This window comes from Xenopus tropicalis, chromosome 3, assembly GCF_000004195.4.
Source record: "Xenopus tropicalis strain Nigerian chromosome 3, UCB_Xtro_10.0, whole genome shotgun sequence".
In the NCBI taxonomy this organism is placed as follows: Eukaryota; Metazoa; Chordata; class Amphibia; order Anura; family Pipidae; genus Xenopus; species Xenopus tropicalis.
In genome coordinates this window covers 125,470,756-125,493,729 of record NC_030679.2, presented here as the reverse complement: position 1 = coordinate 125,493,729, position 22,974 = coordinate 125,470,756, and the positions used below count along the sequence as shown (strand labels likewise).

At 41.9% G+C, this 22,974-nt stretch overlaps 1 protein-coding gene across 2 annotated transcripts; it reads right to left on the bottom strand.

The window, feature by feature from the left end:
- Positions 1-15,247: 15,247 nt before the first annotated feature.
- On the bottom strand, positions 15,248-22,974 carry npy4r (neuropeptide Y receptor Y4). Of its 2 annotated transcripts, XM_012958511.3 has the most exons (2): positions 21,336-22,974; positions 15,248-16,996 (listed from the first exon to the last, which is right to left on the bottom strand). In XM_012958511.3, exon 2 carries the CDS (start codon positions 16,962-16,964, stop codon positions 15,849-15,851), a length of 1,116 nt encoding a protein of 371 aa, XP_012813965.1. In that variant the 5' UTR covers positions 16,965-16,996; positions 21,336-22,974; the 3' UTR covers positions 15,248-15,848.

Below are 22,974 nucleotides of genomic sequence, written 5' to 3'. Positions count from 1 at the left end.
CATTTAAGACGTGCTTTGCAACTTTTTATCATGTCATTTTCTGGCACACTGCAAGGGCCAGATACATAGACTGGAGGTATGTATAAATATATTATATATAGATATATATATCTTTTAAAAGTTAAACAAAGGATAAACCTTATAAAAATTGATGGCATGCGTTTAATTAACGAGCACCTAGAGAGTTTGTCTCGTTGGCTTGCCTCTGAAAAAGTCACAGCAACAAATGTTTATACACTGCTCAAAAAAATAAAGGGAACACAAAAATAAGACATCCTATATCTGAATGAATGAAATATTCTTATTAAATACTTTGTTCTTTACATAGTTAAATGTGCTGACAACAAAATCACACATAAATTATCGATGGAAATCAAATTTATGAATTTGGAGTCACACTCAAAATTAAAGTGGAAAAAAACACTACAGGCTGATCCAACTTTGATGTAATGTCCTTAAAACAAGTCAAAATGAGGCTTAGTAGTGTGTGTGGCCTCCACGTGCCTGTATGACCTCCCTACAACGCCTGGGCATGCTCCTGATGAGGTGGCAGATGGTCTCCTGAGGGATCTCCTCCTAGACCTGGACTAAAGCATCCACCAACTCCTGGGCAGTCTGTGGTGCAATGTGGCATTTATGGATGGAGCGAGGCATGATGTCCCAAATGTGTTCAATTGGATTCAGGTCTCGGGAACAAGAAGGCCAGTCCATAGCATCAATGCCTTCGTCTTGCAGGAACTGCTGACACACTCCAGCCACATAAGGTGCCAACCGCACCAGCATATGGTCTCACAAGGGGTCTGAGGATCTCATCTCGGTACCTAATGGCAGTCAGGCTACCTCTGGCTGTGCGGCCCCCAAAAGAAATGCCACCCCACACCATTACTAACCCACTGCCAAACCGGTCCTACTGGAGGATGTTGCAGGCAGCAGAACGTTCTCCACAGCATCTCCAGACTCTGTCACGCCTGTCACATGTGCTCAGTGTGAACCTGCTTTCATCTGTGAAGAGCACAGGGTGTCAGTGGCGAATTTGCCAATCTTGGTGTTCTCTGGCAAATGCCAAACGTCCTGCATGGTGTTGGGCTGTAAGCACAACCCCCACCTGTGGATGTTGGGCCCTCATACCACCCTCATGGAGTCTGTTTCTGAGAGTTTAAGCAGACACATGCACATTTGGGGCCCACTGGAGGTCATTTTGCAGGGCTCTGGCAGTGCTCCTCCTGTTCCACCTTGCACAAAGGCGGAGGTAGCGGTCCTGCTGCTGGGTTGTTGCCCTCCTATGGCCTCCTCTACGTCTCCTGATGTACTGGCTTGTCTCCTGGTAGTGCCTCTATGCTCACAGACACAGCAAACCTTCTTGCCACAGCTCGCATTGACGTGCCATCCTGGATGAGTTACACTACCTTTGCCATTTGTGTGGGTTGTAGACTCCGTCTCATGCTACCACTGGAGTGAAAGCACTGCCAGCATTTAAAAGTGACCAAAACATCAGCCAGAAAGCATAGGAACTGAGAAGTGGTCTGTGGTCACCACCTGCAGAACCACTCCTTTATTGGGGATGTCTTGCTAGTTGCCTATAATTTCCACCTGTTGTCTATTCCATTTGCACAACAACATGTGAAATTGATCTTTAATCAGTGTTACTACCTAAGTGGAGAGTTTGATTTCACAGAAGTGTGACTTGGAGTTACATTGTGTTGTTTAAGTGTTCCCTTTATTTTTTTGAGCAGTGTATATGATCGTGAAGTATTTATGAATTGAGCTCCAACCTGCAACCCCTGGCTGTTGCTGAACTACATTTCCCAGAATTCCTTTGGCTATTTTGCCGAGAGCCTGCTTAATGTTGAAATGCCAATGACTTGTAGTTCACCAATTAATAAAATACCCCCCCCCAAAAAAAATTATTAGACATTGTAGCAACCTCCATGTTGCTGGTCTCCAGTTTTTACTCCTCTCTTTGTAATAGAACCAGGCCAGATTATTTTGGGAAAGCCATACAGTATCAACTGGCTCTTGTCATAATGATCCCCTAGCAATAATGATAGTTACTGCACATAGGCGCAGGTATCTCTTAGTGTTCAGGTTCAGATTGGAGTTAAAGGTGGCACCCCATCACTGGAGCACAAAATATTCCTAGCTCTAAAATATCCTTCATCCTTGCTTCATAAAGCCCTGATCTCCTGCTAAATCGCTGGGACACAATAGATTTCCTGTACAGTCATTGGCAGAGGTGGTTCGATCAGGTGCGACACTCAGCATCCCCATGATGTAATGCTGCCAACCATTGGATGGAAGGGAGCGCAGGAGGAGTGGGGGAATGGTAACCAAGGTTACCATAGGAACTAAGGAATGCATAGCAACCGAGATAAAAACGACAGTGACAAAACAGACATAGGAGATGTATGTGAGGCTGGAGGAGAGTATTAACTCATTCACTGCCACAGTATCCAACAGCGTGCTGTAACCTTGTTACTGTACATTCCTCGCTTGTTCTTTATTTCAGTAGCATTTTCAAAATCATGACTATTGCTCCTGCCTTTACATTTGCTTTCCAACTGAGCTCTATAACCATGACATTAGGGGTCATTTACTGGGCTGTAACCCTTAGCAACCAGTCAGTGAATAGCATGGTTCAGTCAGATGCAGGAAGAATAACGGAAGCACAACTGGTCACCACTGAGGGGCAAATCAGTCCACTATTAGTAAATGAGCTTCGGTGCAAAAGTACAGAAAAGCACCAAACACTGGGCCAAACTCTGCCATCTGCTGTCCCTGTCTGTGACTTTTTTTTATGTCCCACTTCTTCCACTGGCAGTCTGTATTAATAGGCTAGAGCCTGCTCTGCCTGCCCCCTTCAGTTAGGTGTATCCTTTGCTGTGGACCCTGTACTATGTATGTTGTGTGAAATGCATACAAATCAGGCTAAAGTGTGGATTGGTGATATGGAGCAAATTACAAGGACTCTACATAGGTCATAATACCTTCTTTTAATCACGTTTTTTGTTCATGATTTTGTAACAGGAGCGCCCTCTTCTGTTCTGGCCTGGCTGACCGGAAATTCCAAGGGCCTGAGTCATGAAAACTAAAGTAAAAGTTGTAAATTGCCAAACTTTTCAGAATATGTTTCCTTATGAAAGAAAATATGTATTGCATATTTGTATTGGTTATTTGTAAATGTAATGAGTATGGAATTAATTTTGAAAGCAATATTAATCCGTCAATCTTGCCTATATCTTGGTGTGTTAAGGTCTGTTACTCTGCTGGCTTCTGATACATGGTTTCTACAATTCAGAATCAGAATCAGAAAGACAGAATAGAAAGGAGAAGACAAATTTTGATTTCCCCGGCAGTTTTGTTTTCAAATAGCTTTAGAAGCACTGAGAATTTGTGATGACTGCATATTGGAAAGATGCGTAGAATTACACTTCTTTTGTGTGGCAAAATTGTATTTTTGGGTTTATGTCACCTTTTAAGTTATTTGAGTATAGTTCCCCTTTAAGCAAAGATAAACACAGAATTTTCTAAGAATTCTTAGCAGCCAACAACTGTGAGTGCTAATTATAACCACATGTATGTAAAGTGAGAGCCTTCCCTAAATGTAAGGTGCGTGGAATGTAAGGGAAGTGTCGCCATAGAGTAGTCTTAAAGTGACCCTGATGCAGGGCCTTACTTACCATATAGGTGCTTGAGGGCTGGTGCATAGGGCAGCAATATAGGGGGTGGCCTTTGGATGTCTATGTGTGAAATTATAGATGTTTATACACAAGCTCTCTACCCAACCCAAACAAGCTCAAATGTTTTTATTGTGTAACTGGGATTAGCTGGCAACCCTCCCTTCTACACAAATTCAGTGAAGCCCTGTCAGATGCATTTTATTGTATTGTATTGTACTGTATTTTTATATGGGCATTAGCGTGCAAAGCTGTCAACCAGTCCAATGTCATGAGGGATATAATGGTCCTGTGCTGGTTTTTTAGGCCTGAATGTGATTTGATCATGAATAAAGGTATCAAAAGTGCCTGGATTGGATCATTATCTCCCTTTTAACATGGGGATGTTTGACAGCTGAGAGCCGTGTTTATTGTGGCATTTTTAGAGAGGAGGCCCTTGGTCATTTGCTGCTAAATCCATTGGTGGAACTGAGGTAAGGGAGAGTACATGTACAGACTATACTGCATATGCACTGGTGAGGGGAGTGGGTGGTTGCAGGTCTGGTTCCTAGGGCAACACTGGACCCATGGGAGGGGTTTACTGTAGAATACACTGGTATTAAAGGGATGAGGGAGTAGCATAACATGTTTTTGTAGCATCCTTTATACTATGGATTAACATAAAAGAGAAGGAAATTTAACATTTTTGACGGAATGCCAATTTGTTAGACATTCGACATGCATGCCTTAAAACCCTGGGCCAGCTTACCTCTTCTATCAACAGCGCACTAGCCTGGTCTACTGTTATGCACACTGGGCCTCCGCCATCTTGTCCCAGGCTCCCAGGTGCCTGAGTTCAGACTCAACACTGTATTCAGTGTAGCCACCTTTGCCAGCAACTGTTACTAGCCAGAACTCTAGGTGGGCTGAAACAATGATGCAAACATTATGGGGGTAGGATGATGACATAGCAGGGCAGAGCAATGACATCACAAGTTGCATAACTGTGCAGGGAGGCCCTATCTGTACTACATATGCACTTTGTCTAAACTCACACAAGAGGTGCCTGGGAGCCAGGGGAAAATAGAGGCAGCCAACTGTGTAAAAAAATGCCCTGGGCTGGTTCACTTTTTAGGTAGGAGGTATTAATATGTGTTATTATGGTAATAAGCAGTATCAATATGTGTTAATGAAATATGTGTTATCTGCAAAGTTTCCATTTGAACCATTCTTCCAGTAATTTATAATGTGTGCCTATATGGACTTACAGCTCTGCTGAGGGGAAGTAATTGCAGAGCCCTACTGCAGGAAGGATTGCAGAGCAATGCACAGGCAACGTGCTGCACTTTCGGAGCAGTGTGTGGGCACAGAGCGTGAAGCGTGCAGATTGCTCTCCGGCATCCAAAGAACGCTATAACCTGCAAGGACGCGCTCAGGTTTGTTAACAAAGCACGAGGAGATTATATAAACAGCAAAGGCCGCGAGTTACAAGGCTGTAAACTTGTTGGTTTTATATTATTTCATGGTTACCATGGGGATTGATGATTGTGTATGTGGGTATGAAGCTGTGAGGCCTGGGGGAGTGTGGGAAGGACACGCATGGGGGTTGGAGGAGGCTGACAGGGAAATAGCCAACATAGAATACAGTCCTGTACTTGTATTTGACAGGGCCAGAGGCTGTGGGACATTTTCAATATGGTATCCTGTGACTTCAGTATCAGTACAGGTATGGGACCTGTTATCCAGAATGCTCAGGACCTGGGATTTTCTGTATAAGGAATCTTTCTGTAATTTGGATCTCCATAACTTCTGCTAAATATCATTTAAATATTGAATAAACCCAAGGATTGTTTCGCCTCCCATAAGGATTAATTATACCTTAGTTGGGATCAAGTACAGGTACTGTTTTATTATTACAGAGAAAAGGGAATCATTTAACCATTAAATAAACCCAATAGGGCTGTTCTGCCCCCAATAAGGGGTAATTATATCTTAGTTGGGATCAAGTACAGGTACTGTTTTATTATTACAGAGAAAAAGGGAATCATTTAACCATTAAATAAACCCAATAGGGCTGTTCTGCCCCAATAAGGGGTAATTATATCTTAGTTGGGATCAAGTACAGGTACTGTTTTATTATTACAGAGAAAAGGGAAATCATTTAACCATTAAATAAACCCAATAGGGCTGTTCTGCCCCAATAAGGGGTAATTATATCTTAGTTGGGATCAAGTACAGGTACTGTTTTATTATTACAGAGAAAAGGGAATCATTTAACCATTAAATAAACCCAATAGGGCTGTTCTGCCCCCAATAAGGGGTAATTATACCTTAGTTGGGATCAAGTACAAGGTACTGTTTTATTATTGCAGAGAAAAAGGAATTTTAAAAAAAAAATTATTTGCTTATAATGGAGTCTATGGGAGATGGTCTTTCTGTAATACGGAACTTTCTGGATAGGTAGGTATAATAAAGGTATAATAAAATACATGACATCGTGATTGAGGCTTAAAAGTACATCTCACCCCACGGGGCCCACAAAAAGTAAGGCAGGGGGTTAAGTGGGGCAAGGTTGGAGGTGCTGGCAGGTAAGTTGGTAACTGTTCTGGGGTGCACAGAATATGTCTCTGAGTCTTGGTCTTGGGCATAAGATCTTTACCTGATTTGACCACCAATGGTCTGGACTTCATCAGGATGATTGTTTGACACCCCCACCAACTAGCTAGTGATTGGCTCATACTGTGGCCCTTGCAAACACATCATAAGAGAATTGTGTCATGGAAGGTACTTTGAACTAATTGCTCAACTGAAACCGTAATTAAAAGAAAATAACTTTTTTATGTATATCTATTTACTTTACTTTAACTGAAACTCTAACTGGCCCAACCTCAGTCACTGGGTTTTTCTCATGTGCTCCTCTAATTAGCCAGTGAATATGATGGGCCCCCATTGGCTACTGGACTTCAAAGACCCCATTCACTGTGAGGATAGGCTCTGTGAGATTTTGTGGATCTATTTAGGGAAAACCTTGTGCCGACTGCAACCATTATACAACTATATATGTAAATAAATGACCCCTGGCTACTGCAACTGGGGCACCCATCACAGACCACATCAACATGCCAATAGGTTGGAAATTTCTAATCTAACCGATAGCTATCAGGTCAACTTTCTGCCAAATGTCAGTCTTTCTGGCCATCAGGAAAGCCCCAAAAAAAACAGTTAGCTTCCAGCTCAGTATGGCTACCCTTAATATAAGGTACAGGGAAGCACAGCATGTACTGCTATCCATAGTACAGGTATGGGACCTGTTATCCAGAATGCTTGGGACCTGGGGTTTTCTTGGATCTCCTTACCTTAAGTCTACTAAAAAATGTAAACATTAAATAAACCCAATAGGATTGTTTTGTCTCCAATAAGGATTAATTATATCTTAGTTGGAATCAAGAACAAGGTTCTGTTTTATTAATGCAGAGAAAAAGCAATTCATTCTTAAAAATCAGAATTATTTGATTAAAATTAAGTCTATGGGAAATGACCTTCCCGTAATTCTGAACTTTCTGGATAATGAGTTTCCATACATATGTATATATATATAGAGAGAGAGAGAGAAAAACACACACGCAATATATATATAGATAGTCCAATCCTGGGCCCTCTCGAATCTGCCAAGTTGGGAAAATAAATCATTTCTGAGCTAAAATCAATAGCAGGATTTGCTGAGTTACTGCCTGGGCAGAAAACAAACTAATACTGTTGACCCCCTACCCCTTCAGCACAACACAATGCTATAAGGTAAATATGCCTGATTCTTTTGTTTTATATAGTAATGCTTTCCTGATGTTTCCCAAGGCTCAGTCTAACTTTTTCAGGCAGGATAAAAACATTCCTCTTTTTACTCCATTTTGCTTCAGGCAAGTCTGATTTGTATAAACATATTTATTTTTAGGCTTTTATAAATTGGGAAATATCTTGTCATTATTCCCAGTCCAGACTAAAGTAAATATGCACTGCATTTAGTACATCTGATAATACATTTATTGTAATACTTGGGGGGGATTGCTGATTTCCTTTCTGTGTTTTGAAACATAAATGAAAAAAAAGTGGAATTTAGCCCTTTTAGACCATGCCACATCCCATACACACATCCCATTATAGAATTCGTTTTCATTTATTATTTCAAATAAGCTCACTGACTCCGGCAACCAAAAACTGTTACTTGTGAGGCTACAATTTAATTGTGATTGTTAGGGTAATGTCCCATGGGGAGCCCATGATAAATTTCTGTTACTGCAGGAGAATAATCTTCCCAAAAAGCCTTTAAACCTGCAGGCAACTTTGTGTGATTTTGTAAAACCTTTGTAGGTGGAAAGGCCTTACTCTTTATTACTTATCTATCTATTCTGGGCCCTTTCCTGTCCAATCTCACATTTAAACTACTGCCTGGTTGCTAGGGTAATTTTTGACCCTACAGTCTGTATGAAAAAGGAAAGTCATGTGATGTTGCTCGCTTAGAACTGACAAGTCAAATGTCTGAGGACTCTTCTCTGGTCACTAACGTTGTTTTCTAATTAGACCAACATCACAACCTGTTCCTCTACTCACTAACCTGTTGTATCTGAAATGAACCGCAGGTATTGCGGTTGTTTCTAATTCTTATATTAGCAACATTAATTATTAATTAATATCTTAAAAACTAGAAAAAAATTGGAAACTACAAAAGTGCTCATTTCTTAAAGAGATAAAAGTAATAATAGAACAGATTTATTAAACATTTGTTAATTTTGCTAATTAATTTTTATCTACACGAATACATTTAAAGGATTCTAGCTCTCCATAAAAGAGAAAATTTAGGCGTGATCAGAGTTTTTTTTAATGTAAATGAATGTGTAGGGACCCATAGGGTTAAGCTCCCTATGGTGTTATCCCTATTTTTCCTTATCTGTACTGTTATAGGGCAGAGCCCTCTACACTCAGGTTACAGTTCTTAGGGTATCCCTAATAGGTTTAGCCCAGGTTGACCACTCCCCTTGAAGACTATATAGTGTCTTGCAAGGAGGAGTGTCTTCCTCTCTGGCTGCTGTTGTCTCAGGCTTCACACCATTGAGCCTGGAGGCATAAGGCCCCAGTAAAGAGAACCATCTATTTACTAAGTCGGGGACAGGGCCCCGTGAACGAGGATAAGCCAGCACAGTCAGTCTTATTAATAGCACCCTCTAGGAGTGGTGAGCATAGTCAGTTTATTTAGTAAGGGCAGCATATAGCCCCATCAAGGAGTTTGTAAAAGGGTTTAGCCTACCCCGGCTCTGTTGTCTTTCTGTAGGGACTGCTTTAGACGCAGGATTCAGGCAGGTGCTGTGCCCCTGGACCACAGTCGACTGGAACACTCCCTACTGTAAAGGTCTTCATCTCAGGTATCCAGCTAATACTCTATGCATATCCTTTAAGTGGGTTATACTGTTCCTAAAGGTCACATCTGCTATCATCCATTGTGACTAAATTCCTATACTGCTGTGTCTGTGAGTATATACCCTGCTTGCACTATTCCATATGTGTATTATAAATAAACCTGTACTATAGTTCATCAGCAAGAACCTTTCTGGCGTCCATTGTTACATCTGCACCACACAAGCTCTATCTAGTTGTAGTTTAACTACACCCTCAGCTCCATTGATACCTCCCACTTAGCGGAGGCCCACTCCTGTGTATTAAGGTCGCATGTAACACATGCTCTATACCAATTACTAGCCTGGGTTTGCCGTATCTAAGCCAAACAAGTGTTACAAATGATTACTGCCTTACAGCAGACATCCTCAACCTTTTTACCAATGAGTCACATTCAAATGTAAAAACAGTTGGGGAGCAACACAGGCATGATAAATGTTCCTGGGGGACCAAATAAGAGCAAATAGAGCTATGATTGGCTATTTGGTAGCCCCTATGTGGACTAGCAGCCTACAGAAAATTCTGTTTGGCAGTACATCTGGTTTTTATGCAGCGAAAACTTGCCTCCAAGCCAGAAATTCAAAAATAACTACCTGGCTTGAGGCCACTGGGAGCAACATCCAAGGGGTTGGTGAGCAACATGTTGCCCCTGAGTCACTGGTTGGGGATCACCGTTTTAGGCTGGGTTTTTTAGGGTTCTATACAAAAGAACAAAGTCCACTGCTTCCTGCAGTCTTGTCTAATTTGGCAATGAAGGCAAATCTTTTGCCCTTAATCACCCCACACAAAATGACGAGCGGTGGGATGACATCATATTCCCCTGTTCATCACCATGGAGAGCCTATAAATTTCCCCACTCCCTCAGCTGGCTGCCTCCAAACTCACAGAATGGTTGCAACTAGCAGAATGTAGGCAATTGCCTAGCAGCCCCCACCATAACACTCTAGGCACATGTCTCTTTTACCTACCCCAAGTGCTGGCCCTGTGCAGTAGACTGGCCATTATGTGCCAGGATATATAGATGCTTATGCACCTTTTACTGACAAATCTACACAGCAACTAGAAAACTGAGCATACTGGCATCCCCCATATGTAGTTATTAACTGCAATCTCACAAGCTGCTCCATGAAATGCATTTTTTTTATTTTAAGTTTTCATGATTTTATTTCCTTATTCAATTGACTTCTGTTCTTTGCAGAAAAGTCAAAGTCTAGGGCAGGGATCCCCAACCTTTTACACAAATCCAATTTGGGTCATTTATGGCCATACTCTGCTATACCCTGGCCATGGCCGGTTACACCCCAGCCATGCCTACTGCTCTGCCCACACTGGGTATAAATATTAGTAACTCTTGAAGAATCCATGTGGTTTGATAGATCTTCTATTAGCAGTAATATATTTGTATGTATAGTGAGTAGCCTATCTATTCCACTAATAGCAAGCAATCTCTTTGGAATATACTGATGGATCATACACCCAAAAGCCTGGCCTTTATTCTTCAAAACATTTCACTAATTCACAACAATTATTTCATTATTTAGTTGAAACTCTTCTATTCCAGCATCTACATAGAGGTATGTGGGACTGGAGCTGCCTGTAACTGTAGGCAATAAATCCATGGATATAAGGGAATTCAGCATTTAGCTAGACACATTTTACTTTCCAGCTCATTTACCTATAGACTTTGTTCATGTCTTATATATTATAGTTGTTATGGTAGCACAGAATAAGAGATTCCAAATCCCAGCAGGGGATCATACCTTCCCAGATGACTTGGACTTAGTTGATATCTCTGCATTTTGCTTGGGTTTTTTTTTTTTTTTTATAAAAATCAAGTGTATTTGATGGAGTGTAGTGACACACAGCAACCAATCAAAGGTATGCTTTCATTATTCTAATAGATATCATTCTAGGACAAATTACAGTGAAATCTTGATGGGTATCTGTGGGCTTCTATGCATAAGCAAATCTGCACCAGGTTACTAAACAAGTCAGTGTTAAGTGGAGATACAGAAACAAGCTTGTCCAAAAATTGCGGGATTAACTCATGATTCTAAAGAGTGTTAGAGCTTAGTGCTGCTGATGAGCTTTAACAGCCCATTGAACAGAATGATGTTTGACTTATCCAGGACAGTGTTCATTAACTGAGAAATTTGAAATGCTGGGAATGCTTTAGGATTCCCAAGATCAAATTTTAGTATATTTGCCCCTAAGTTAACATAAAATAAGTTATGCTTTTTTGTGGGAATGGCACATCAATATGTTAAAGACCATTACATTTACATGGTGAATTATTCATAGTACAAGGGAATACTATGTTGGAAAAGTTCTGTGGTATATCTGTTCAGGCTGTAAGGAAACCTAGAGTGTTGTCTGTGCAAGAGAAAGCTCCATTACAGCCCCTCAGATTAACCAATAGTCACACCACAAAGTGGGACTTGTACACCAAAAATTCTGAAAAACACTCTAGAAGGGGACTACAGCAGGCTGGGGGAAACTGGTGGGCAAGGAATGTTGTAGCCAAACACCCTATGACAATGGCAAGCTGACTCACCTTCATACAAATAAAGGGGTGGGGGAATATTAGCCTTAGCAGGGAAAATAAAATGTATGCTGGCCTGTTACAACTCTGGTCATAATGCAGAAAAGACATCTGTTAAATAGGAAACAGTTCAGCAACTAATAATTTCCATTTTTGAAAAATAGAAGGTTAAAAACCTCAGTTGCACTTTTCCTTGACTGGGAAACAGATTCCTTCCTTACTCCATGCTGGCAGTCAGACTGGACTTTGGATGAACCTTCAAACACTCTATGATTTCTATAACCCAGTATTTATCCTTCTTTTGTAGCTCCACAAAAGTCTTTTGGTTTCTTTTATGACACAAGGGATCATATACAAATACAGGTGCAAAGCACAAAATCTTGCACAATGTCAGCTCATAGACAGGTCTGGATTTGAATTCAGGCCTGGGTTTGTGGCGAGGCCATTCAGAGGCCCGGGTCTAGGGCGGCACAGATTTAGGGGTGGCATGCTGTCCAGCCGCACTATAATTTTGCTCACATACGGAGTGTGGGCGGGGTAAGGGGGCAACCTCGGGGTGCCGGGTTCTCAAATCCAGCCCTGCTGGGATTCAAATTAGGCCCTGCCAATTCAAGTACATGGGGGGCCCCCCACGAGCCTACTAAATAGCAGCAGCCCCTCTGGTATTTGCCAGAATCCACGGCTTGACAGTCCGGGCCTGCTCACAGGTTTGTCATGGCAACATGCGGCACATTGTGAGCACAGCTAGGACCCTAAATGTGTGTTATGCTCTTCTGGTATAATTACATTGTGTGACCAACTTAGTATATGAGCCCTGTTATGTTCTAAGCTGAATGATTAACTCTGGGTGGAATCTTATTGCCAGTCCCGTAGGAATTTCCTTGTAGCTGAAGCTAGTTGGCACGGTTTCATACCCCAATCTTGGAAAATTCTAACTGATGCAGTAGCGCCATCACCATTTGTTTTTTTATCATCTTCCATTCAACTCCTCAATAAAGCTTTAGGTTGTATTGTTGGATTTCTCCAACTCTAAATTTACAGAGATTCACACAAAAACAAGGCATCATGCTTAGAACATGGGGCCCTGGGTGTGGTACTACTTAGAATTTTCAAAGGTAGGGGTAAGTATCACTTTAATGCAACCTTTTTCCTCCCTAAGTGCCAAGAATGCTTTATATATCAGTAGAGTATTCATTCTGCAGGGCACTAATCAGGATTGCTGCCTAGTTAGTATTTAGGATGCCAGAGATGAGATGCCTGGACTTTTTCAACAGAAGACAGCAACCCTAGATCTGAATGTGATAGAGTAATGATTCACTCTAGCCAATCAGATGTTTGCACCCATCCCAGCCCAATGCAGATAGTACTGATGAAATGCACATTGCTGCCAAGGGAACATAAGGCAACCAAAGCCCAACCAGCATGGTACACACACACACACACACACACACACGTCTGGCACTTGAATAACACACAGCCCACTATCACATAGAATTTCCTCAGCATATGACTGTAAATATGTAAACATAAAAAATCTGGTATGTACATCCTAGGAATAAATCCAACAGAGAGCTGTTAAGAATCTGGCTATTTGACATAAACCTTTATTTCTGTAGACATAAGGCGGTTAGAAGCTCAGGGCATTTAAAGTTTCCATGCTCTGCTTTTTTCTGTATATACCATATTTACACAAATATAGAACTATGCATTTATGCATGAACCAATATGTTTTTTTCTTCATATAAATACTGACAAGTTAATATTTTGAAGGATCTGTGTCCATCTTATTCTCAAGGTGCAAAATTCAGCGTAAGTATCCCTGTATTTGACACAGCACAAACAGTGCCAGCTTCCGTGTTCCAGATGCACATATTAACGTACAGTACGCACACTGTCAGGGGCAGTGCCAGACTGCCCTCCTCACATGTAGGCCCAGGCAAAACAATCTATGCATAGCACAGGGCAGTTGGAATGGACTTGGCCAGGGTACCTCTATACATTCATATTTTAACAGCAAGGATAGAACTATTGGTACACATGGAAGGTCAACTAGTGGGCCTATTGAACCCTAATGAAAATATTATATTTTGCAGTAATTTCCTGTTTAAAGGGGAACTCTGGCTTCCGAAGCAAAATTTGTTAAAGAGCCACACACAACACAGAAACCCCTAATATATCTATCACTGAAATCTTCCAAAAGTATGAATAAATACCAGCTGCCATACAGGTTTTTGGAGGATACAGGCTAAAGGCAGGCTGAGGACAGTCCACTACTGTTACATTTTTTTTGAGTCATAAAGTAGTCAGCCAGATCAGCAGGGGAACAGGGGGCGGGGCTTGGGGAACTGATCCAAACCATATTATTACATTAAAAATCATGAAAAGGGTGCATATTTTGTAATTGATGTATATTGCAAAGTTGCTTAAAATTGTTAACTTTTCAAAGAGCTGTGTTTGGGTGGAGTTCCCCTTTAACAAGTATAAGCAGCCTGTGGCTCTCCATATGTCGCTAGACAACAATTTATAGCAGGCCCTACTATCCCCGATTCTAGGACTTAATAATGGCCCTCTGCAGTGTTGGACTGGGACGCCAGGGGCCCACCAGAAAACTTTAAACCATAGGCCCACTCTCCAAACTATTTTTCATCCACTTCTTACTCTATATTTTCCTAGTTTTTTATTTAGTTTTCATAATATAATCTATTCTTCTATATATTTAGTTGCTTTGTTCCCATAGAAAAATAGGTACTGACCATGAATTAGGCCAAATGGCTAGAAGCAGGAGGGCCCCTGACACCTGGGCCCACCAGAAATTTTCCTGGTATTCCTGTGGGCCAGTCCGACACTGGCTCTGCCATCTTGTCCTGCCCCTAACAAATACTATTTTATGTATGACCAGCACAAATACAACATAGCAGTGCCAGTCTGCCTTTAATAGGCTACTACCTTACCTGTACCAGTATCAGTAGACTAACACAACACTGGCACGTAGCAGATCTCACCAGCCTTCCCATCGCACACAATTTTACAGTTCACCAAACTCACTTCCTTAGAATCTGCAAGAGTAGTAGGAAGAGCCAGCTTCCCTCACACATGCACACCCACACACTAATATACCATAATATGTAACTGATAATTAGAAATGTGCACCAAGCTTGCCCCAGGTCAGTAACCCAAAGTAACCAGAAACATTTATATTACCGTAGACCTGCTAAGCTAACTAATCATTGGTTGTTAGGGGGCTACAAGGCCATAAACTCCAGTGCCTACCAAAGAGCATGATGCCCCGGCTCTCTTTTTACAGCAATTACATCTTAACAGTGCCATAAAGTATCATTTTCATGTAGGCGCATGATGGTAATAAGTATTTTCTGATGGGAATTCTGCTCCCACTCTGGTAGGCAGATCTGACAACTTTTGCTGTGACCTGGGGAGGAAGGGCAGCAGGGGAGCGAGGGCGGAGGGCAGGCAAGGATCGGGTCTGGGTAGGTGGGGCCCACGAGAGCAGGGGCAAAAAAAAACCTTTGCACAGTGTACAGTGAAGGGGAACTCCTAGGACATTTGTTCTAAAATTAGTAGCAACAAATAATTCCTAGCCATTAGCAAATAGCAATGACTAACAGTTTAGCAACAAAAAACAATAATAACAATAACGTTGTTTGATATCTACACCTGTTTGGATCATTTGCAATTACATTCACCTTGTTTTGCTCCCAAAGCCCAGTAAGTAAAAAATGGCAAAATCTATACCAACTCCCATGGCATACGTCACTTGGGAATTCAATTTGACAGATTTTATAAAAGGCTCTTATTAGAATACATATGATTGGGTTCAAGGTCTGTAGGTCTTTAGAACTATGATGGTCCCAAAGAACAGAACATAGAGAGAAACAAGAAGCATCACAGGCATTTGGCCCTTTGCAGTATCACAATGTTGTTTCTGTATATCACTCCGTCTGTTTTGTTGCTAAGCCATAGTACATTATCATGGCGGCATGACTGGCTTTATTTAATCCACATAGACTTTGCCTTAGTGAGCTTCACACAAGAGTTACTTTTCGGTTGGAGCTCTGAATAAGAACCCAATCAATAAATGCAGCATTATACATGACACTGGCCAGGATAACTGAGATGTGGCCTCACAAGAGGAGGTAGATTTCTTCTCAGTACTGGTGCTCCCACTCGCTCCATCAGTCATTCCAGTTGGCTCATACATTGTTTCCATTGGTGATGACACTCTGCAGAGATGCTTTGGACACCTCAGTGCTGACAGTGGAGAGTGGGAAACTCTCATATCGGTCCCTACCCCCAGCACAGCGGCAACGCAGTAAAATTGTCTTCACTTCCTTCTGGAAGTTGCTGTTGAGAAAGCCATACATGACTGGGTTGACGCAAGTAGATGCCATTGCCGCCAGGTGACACAGGGAGAAGATGAGGTTGTGGTAACAGGCTGAAATTTGCTCATGGTCCCAGTCGAAGAGAGCATTGAAAACAGTTAGTGGCAGCCAGCACAGCCCAAAGGCCACAACAATGGAAAGCAGCATGACATTAACCCTGCGGTGGCCTCCCTTGCGTCCTCCTGCATCTCCACCTCCTGCCCTCTCTACCACGTCTCTCCTCTTGCGAAGCCGAAGAAAAATACGCAGGTAGCAAAGCAGGATGAGAAGCAGGGGGAGGCAGTACTGGAAGAGCAAGAGGCAGGTGGTGTAGGCAAGGCGGTGGTTCTCGGAGGGCCAGCTGTCTGTGCACACAAAATGATCAATGAATGGGTCAAAGGGAAGAGAAAGATTCTGAAATGGGTGTCTGGTAAGAATGGTGAAGGAGAGAAAAGGCAATGAGATAAAGCAGGACACAGCCCAGGTTACTGCCACTGCCAGATAGGCATGCCAGGGTAGAGGCTTCCAACCTGTTGGGTGAATGATTAGCTGGTGCCTTTCCAAAGCAATGAGCACAAGGGACAGCACTGAGACTGTGACTGAGATGCACTGCACAAAGTTTGTAACCTTGCAGAGCGCCTCTCCCAGGATCCATCGGTTCATAAGAGTGTAGATAACAGTCACGGGCAAACACACCAAGGCCATGAGGATGTCTGAGCAGGAAAGGTTGGCGATAAAAATGTTTGTAACATTGCGCATTTCTCTCTGACGAGCAATGACAAAGACAAGGCAAGAGTTTCCAATGAGTCCCACTGCTATGAGGGCACTGTAGGCCACCACGAGGAATGTCACATTGCCCACAGAGTCTGTGCAAGGGTCCTCGCCCTCCCAGCCAGGGCCCAGCCGCCCGGACAGATTAAGGTACAGGAGACGCAAATAATCTTCCATCGTTACCGAAAAGGCTTTTCCTGCAGACGAACCTGCAACATACAGCAAAGGCCAGTTATTTGGTTCATTTTTACTGTGAAAGCTACATTCTCTAGGGGTAAGGATGGAAATAAATGATAAATGTGCTCTTAAAAATGCTACAAATGAAATTTCTCCATGATGAACTGTGGTGAAGCCTTATTTTTTTTCATAAATATACCCCACAAGATCTCATTCACTAACAGCGAAGTTGTTTATGGTAACCAATCAGGACTTTACCTTCATTTTTTAACTTGTAGTAGACTGTTCAAAACTAATTGCTGATTGGTTGCTACTGGCAAATGCCTTACAGAAACATAGAATACTAGGAATCCACAAAATGTCTGAAATACAAATCTGCCATATAGAGGTTCCACCCTCTTCTAGTGCAGTTCATTTAGTGCAGCCTTTAAAGGAAAATGATACCCCTGAACAATGTAGGTCTCTCTACAAATATGTGAAATCTTTATCTAAAAATAGCATGTATGTGCCATTGCAGGGGTGGACAAACTTTTAGGCTCAGGGGCCACATTGACTGTTAAAATTTGACAGACGGGCCAGGCTGGTGCTTACATGCAGTCTTGACGCCAAGTCTCCCGTGATGAGACTTGTGGAGTCGGGACAAAGCGAGACACACCAATCCTCAACGGGACGGATTAAAAAGACCAACAGGCCGGACATGGCCCGCGGACCGTAATTTGCCGACCCCTGTGCTACTGGGTAATCCTAAATAGAAAATTGGCATTTTAAAAATGAAGGGCCGCCCCCTGGGATCATACAAGCCAAGGCACACATACATGCTAGGCCCCATCAGCCAATGGGCAGAGTTCTGCCTTTTGCTCCCACACTACTTCCTGTTCCAGTTAGAGCTGCATTATTCTGTTCCTGTCAGCTGATCTCTGAGGGAGCACCCAGCCCATCACTAAATGGCGGCTCAAGGGAAAGGATGTAAAAGGGCAATATTTACTGATATATATATTCCAGTTTGGCGAGATTCTTTAATAGGTCACTTAAAGGGATTCTGTCATGATTTTTATGGTATACTTTTTATTTATAAATTACACTGTTTACATAGCAAATAACTCACTCTGCCATTTTAAATTGTATTCTTGAAGCAACAAATGTATTTTTTAGCTGTAATATTGGTGTGTAGGCGCCATCTCAGTGCATTGTGCCTGAGTCTGAGCTTTCAGAAGGAGCCAGCGCTACACATTAGAACTGCTTTCAGGTAACCTATTGTTTCTCCTACTCCCATGTAACTGGAGGAGTCCCAAGCCGGACTTGGATTTCTTACTATTGAGTGCTATTCTGATACCTACTGGGAGCTGCTATCTTGCTCCCTTCCCATTGTTCTGCTGATCAGCTGCTGGGAGGGGGGTGGATATCACTCCAACTTGCAGCGCAGCAGTAAAGTGTGACTGAAGTTTATCAGAGCGCAGGTCACATGGCTGGGGCACCCTGGGAAATGAAAAATACAGCTAGCCCCATGTGACATTTCAAAATTAAATATAAAAAAAAAATCTGTGTTTTTGAAAAACAGATTACAATGCAGGATTCTGCTGGAGAAGCTCCATTAACTGATGTGTTTTGAAAAAAGCATATTTTCCCACGACAGGACTCTTTTAACAAAATATAAACTATATGTTAGTTAAGTGGGAGAATGGTTTTCCTTTAAGGCTCATTACAAGGTTTCAGGTATAGGAAGCATTGCTGTATCAGCCATTGTTCTAACAATATAGAAAAGAGCAAAAATAACGTAAGTGCCCACCCCCAAATCCCACTCAATGCAACCTTCATGCTGAGCTTCTAAAAGTATCTAGAATAACCAACAGGCAATCTTCCCAAATGTCAGCCTAATTGGCCTTCGGGCTAAGCCCCCACAACTACTATTTTAGGTAGGGCCGACAGTTTTGGAAGCACAGCTCTTGTGCTATTCTGGAACAATTCAATCTATTGATGATACAGCTCAGAGCTGCTCTGCCATAAGCAATGTATTAGCAGCATAAAGCTTAAATATGGGAAAAGCAATCAGTGTAAATTGCAAAAGTGCTCAGTCGAGTTCTCTCAGCTGAGAAATATCACATTCATGCATTTGGCCTTATGATCCCCTTTCAGTACTTGTGATTTCTGTGCGCACACATGCAAACACTGTACCATTCCTAGGATCCAGTTTCTTGAGGCGGACTGAGATGATAGGTTGGGCAACTTTGATAATCTGACACAATTTGCAACTAGTTTTAATTTTTTATTTTATATGGTTTTTCATATCTAGTATAAATAAATCTAAAGCAACTGGACTTGTTAGGTAATCATTGAAGACGTTTCACTTCTCATCCGAGCAGCTTCTTCAGTTCAACTGACTGGTATGGGAAGTCCTCAGAATATATACTCTTCCACTAATCCAATCACAATGGCACTTTTGGATTAGTGGAAGAGTATATATGATGAGGACTTCCCATACCAGTCAGTTGAACTGAAGAAGCTGCTTGGATGAGTAGTGAAACGTCTTCAATGATTACCAAACAAGTCCAGTTGCTTTAGATTTATTTATACTAGATATACCATGACCTGGATGAATGAAAATCTTCATAGACATATGGTTTTTCAGTTATTTATCGTTTGGTATTTCAGAAGCTATCTGATTGCTAGGGTCCTTACCTTAGCAACCAGGCAGTGGTTTGAAAGAGAGAGACTACAATATGAATAGTAGAGGGAATGGGAATATAATAACAAAAAGTAACAATAACAATAAAATTGAGGCCCCACAGAGCATTTTTTGGCTGCTGGGTCAGTGATCCCTTTTGAATGTTGGAAAAGATGTAGCAGAGGAAGGCAAATAATTCAAAAATGATAAAAAATAAATTAATAATGAAGATCAATTGCAAAGTTGCTGACAATCTATAAAAGTTAACATAAAGGTGAATCACCCCTTTATCAGTGTTTGTATCAATAATTACACTAATGGGGTTATGTGATTACAGGCAAGTTTGCCCAGGAGCAACAAATCAGCATGTAGAATTTACTCATCATCTGTTTAAAAGCAAACATCTTATTGGTTGCTATGGGTTACTGCGCCTAGTCAAACTTAGTGCCTTTTATTACATATGGGGGTAAAACGCTTCTTCTATAGCTCTGTAATTGCCAATACAGTAGAATGTGCAGATATTGATTAATGTGCTTATGTGTTGCATTCTTTTCTAGGATTTATTCCAAATAAATTTGTCTTCAAGTTACGGATTAATCCCCTTTGGTCAAGCCACTTGTCTTTGTTAAACTTGCTTATGTCGATTCGACATTTCGTGGCCTATTTATTAAGCTATGTAAAATGATGTATTTATGTATGTATGATGAGAAAACTGTTAAATACATTGCACATTTATAAAGCTATATACTTCCCTTATCCATGTGTGGGGTATTGCATGGATATTATAAAAAGGTCCCTATGGTTACAGTCCTAGAAATGTTCCCAGTAGAACCCACTTCCCATAACAAATTTCAAGTGTCAAATACATTAATATGAAAAGCCTTGTGTGTAATACACTCAGCCATGTATAACCATGAATCATGTAGCTATATATATATATATATATATATATATATATATATATATATATATATATATATATATATTTAGCATTATTATATTTAAGAAAGAACAAACCTGTTGCTCACTAGGTCTGCCTCACTGTTGCACTACTATAGGGCTGGCCACTGCCACCATCTTGTAAGAGATGTTTAGCACTGTATATATGAGTTAAGGGCATGAAGGGGAGGAAGGAGTGGGCATCTACAGGACATGCTTATTTAAAAATTCCCAATCTCAAATTGTTACAAATCTAATTTATAGTGGGCCCACAATGCACTGCTTATAGCCAGAGAGAGGTGAGAAAAGCCCTACACTGCGTGTCCTAGTTCATTTAAGAGCTACAAGTCTTGTGATGATAGAAGACCTGGAAAGGCCTAAGCTAAAGGCTGGGGCACCCTGCCAGCATATACTGATAAATACAATGCTGAAGGCAACATGCTGGACATCACTAATGGTCATACAGATCATGCCTAAAAATGAGTGCGCATAACTACTTATCCTTTACTGAACTTTTGGTAATAGTGTATTCTGGTTAAAAGGGCTGGATACAGATACAACTGGATACAGAGGCAATACAGACCTTCTTGGATGTTCTAGTACCAGCCACAGAGAAGGGGGATAATGAAATGACACTCTACTGGCATTTCAGTAGAAATTGTCCCCCTGTGACAGACACCCTGAGGTGCCTCCATTGCAATTACGCAGAAGGAATAGAGTGTCAGAGAGGCACAGAACTGATGGAATGCAGTTAGAGTGGAGGCACTTACCTGTGGTGGGTAGGAGAGTCTCACATGTAGAGAGCAGGTACCAGGGGCAGATGGTGTAGAACTGCCAGATGCCGGCACACTCACTGTGTGAGGTTGAGTATCTCCTCCACTTTCCTTTGGTCTCCTTTATTCCTTGCCACCCCCGTTTGTTTTTTTCTTATTCCCTGTCTCAGCCCAGTCACCTATTCAGTGGTCTGGAGCTCTTCTCATCTGAGCGCATCTCTTCTGTCACCCCTATCTCATGCTCTTTTTCCAGACCCCCTTTCTTCTCACACTCTATGCACCCCAGCTGTCCCTCTGCCAGTCCCCATGCCACCCTCACTTGCCTTTTTCTTAGGGTTTCCCAAACCTCTTCCCACTCTCCCTCTTTCTTAAGCTTCCTCTGTTCCCTCTCCTACCGCCTCTCACCTTCTGTTGTTTCCTCCTATCCTATTTGCCAGCAGGACCACTCAAGCCATACCAGCCAGTGAAAGAATGGGGGGGGGGGCAGGCAGCTGCCGGACATGTAGGGGTACAGCCGACCCTGGAACACTGGAGAAAAAAAAATCTCTCAGGTTCTGCGGGAGAAATAAAGAGATGTCAGTAGACGGACAGACTCATTATGGGAAATCAGCTGCTGTTGCTAGGAAACCAAATTCTTTTTTATCTGGTATCTGCCAGCAGCAGAAAACAAATTATTCCAAACCCTTCACGCAGCCCAGCACCTTCTGCTTTTCCCATGCACCCTCCTGTCACTTTCCCATCATCTATTTCTGTTCCCGCATCACTCAAAGGAACACAATTGCCATTCGTGCACACACACAAACACACACACACTGTGATATCACTGGGTCGGCTGCGATTCCTCCGCACAGCCTTGCATAGCCCTCATTCCACTGCAGTTTGTGTGGAGAAATGTTAATAGCGTTGGCTCCACTGCAGTTCCCTCACACCGACTTGTATCACTGGGTCATTAAATACATGCAAAGTGATTATGAAAATAAATGTAATAAAATACCATTTCTGGGAGATGTTGAATTCCGAACTTATTGAAAACATGAATAAAAAATAAACCCAGTAATAAATGTTGGAGCTGCAGTACCAGTGCTCACCAGTTGCAAGGATGAATAATTTTCTGTGGGGCTGCAACAGAACAGCGCCACCTTCTGGTACTACATTGATGAGGAATAATGTATGGAGCTTCTCCCAGAAAGGGTTTCTGGAAACAAGAATCCTCTAACATCACTAGTTTTTTTGCAATGCCCTCAAACATACTTACATATCTGTAGGTTCTGTGTAATTACACCCTCTGATATAATATGGCCATGTTGTATGCACTGTTATATCCTTAGCTCCACGGGAATATGTTTGCACACTTCCTAGTGTTATTGGAATTGCTTTACAGATACTTCACTATCCCTCCAAAAAGTTATTTTCCTTTGCACTCAATCTAATATCTGTGGACTTATGTCCCGATATGTTTAATCAGGCCCAGGCAATCTGTGGATCCAGGCAAATGCCAGAGGGGCTGCTGTAAGATGTCATAGTCACTATTTATTGGGTTGGGGGGGCTGTTTGGGCCTCTGAGTACTTGATATGCCAGGGCCCAGGGGCGCTGCTAGCAGGAGGCGAGTTAAGAAACTTGCCTCAGGTGGCAGTG

Bases quoted from the DNA above. Each gene is read 5' to 3' on its own strand.
- npy4r (XM_012958511.3), bottom strand. From the start codon at position 16,964: ATGGAAGATTATTTGCGTCTCCTGTACCTTAATCTGTCCGGGCGGCTG.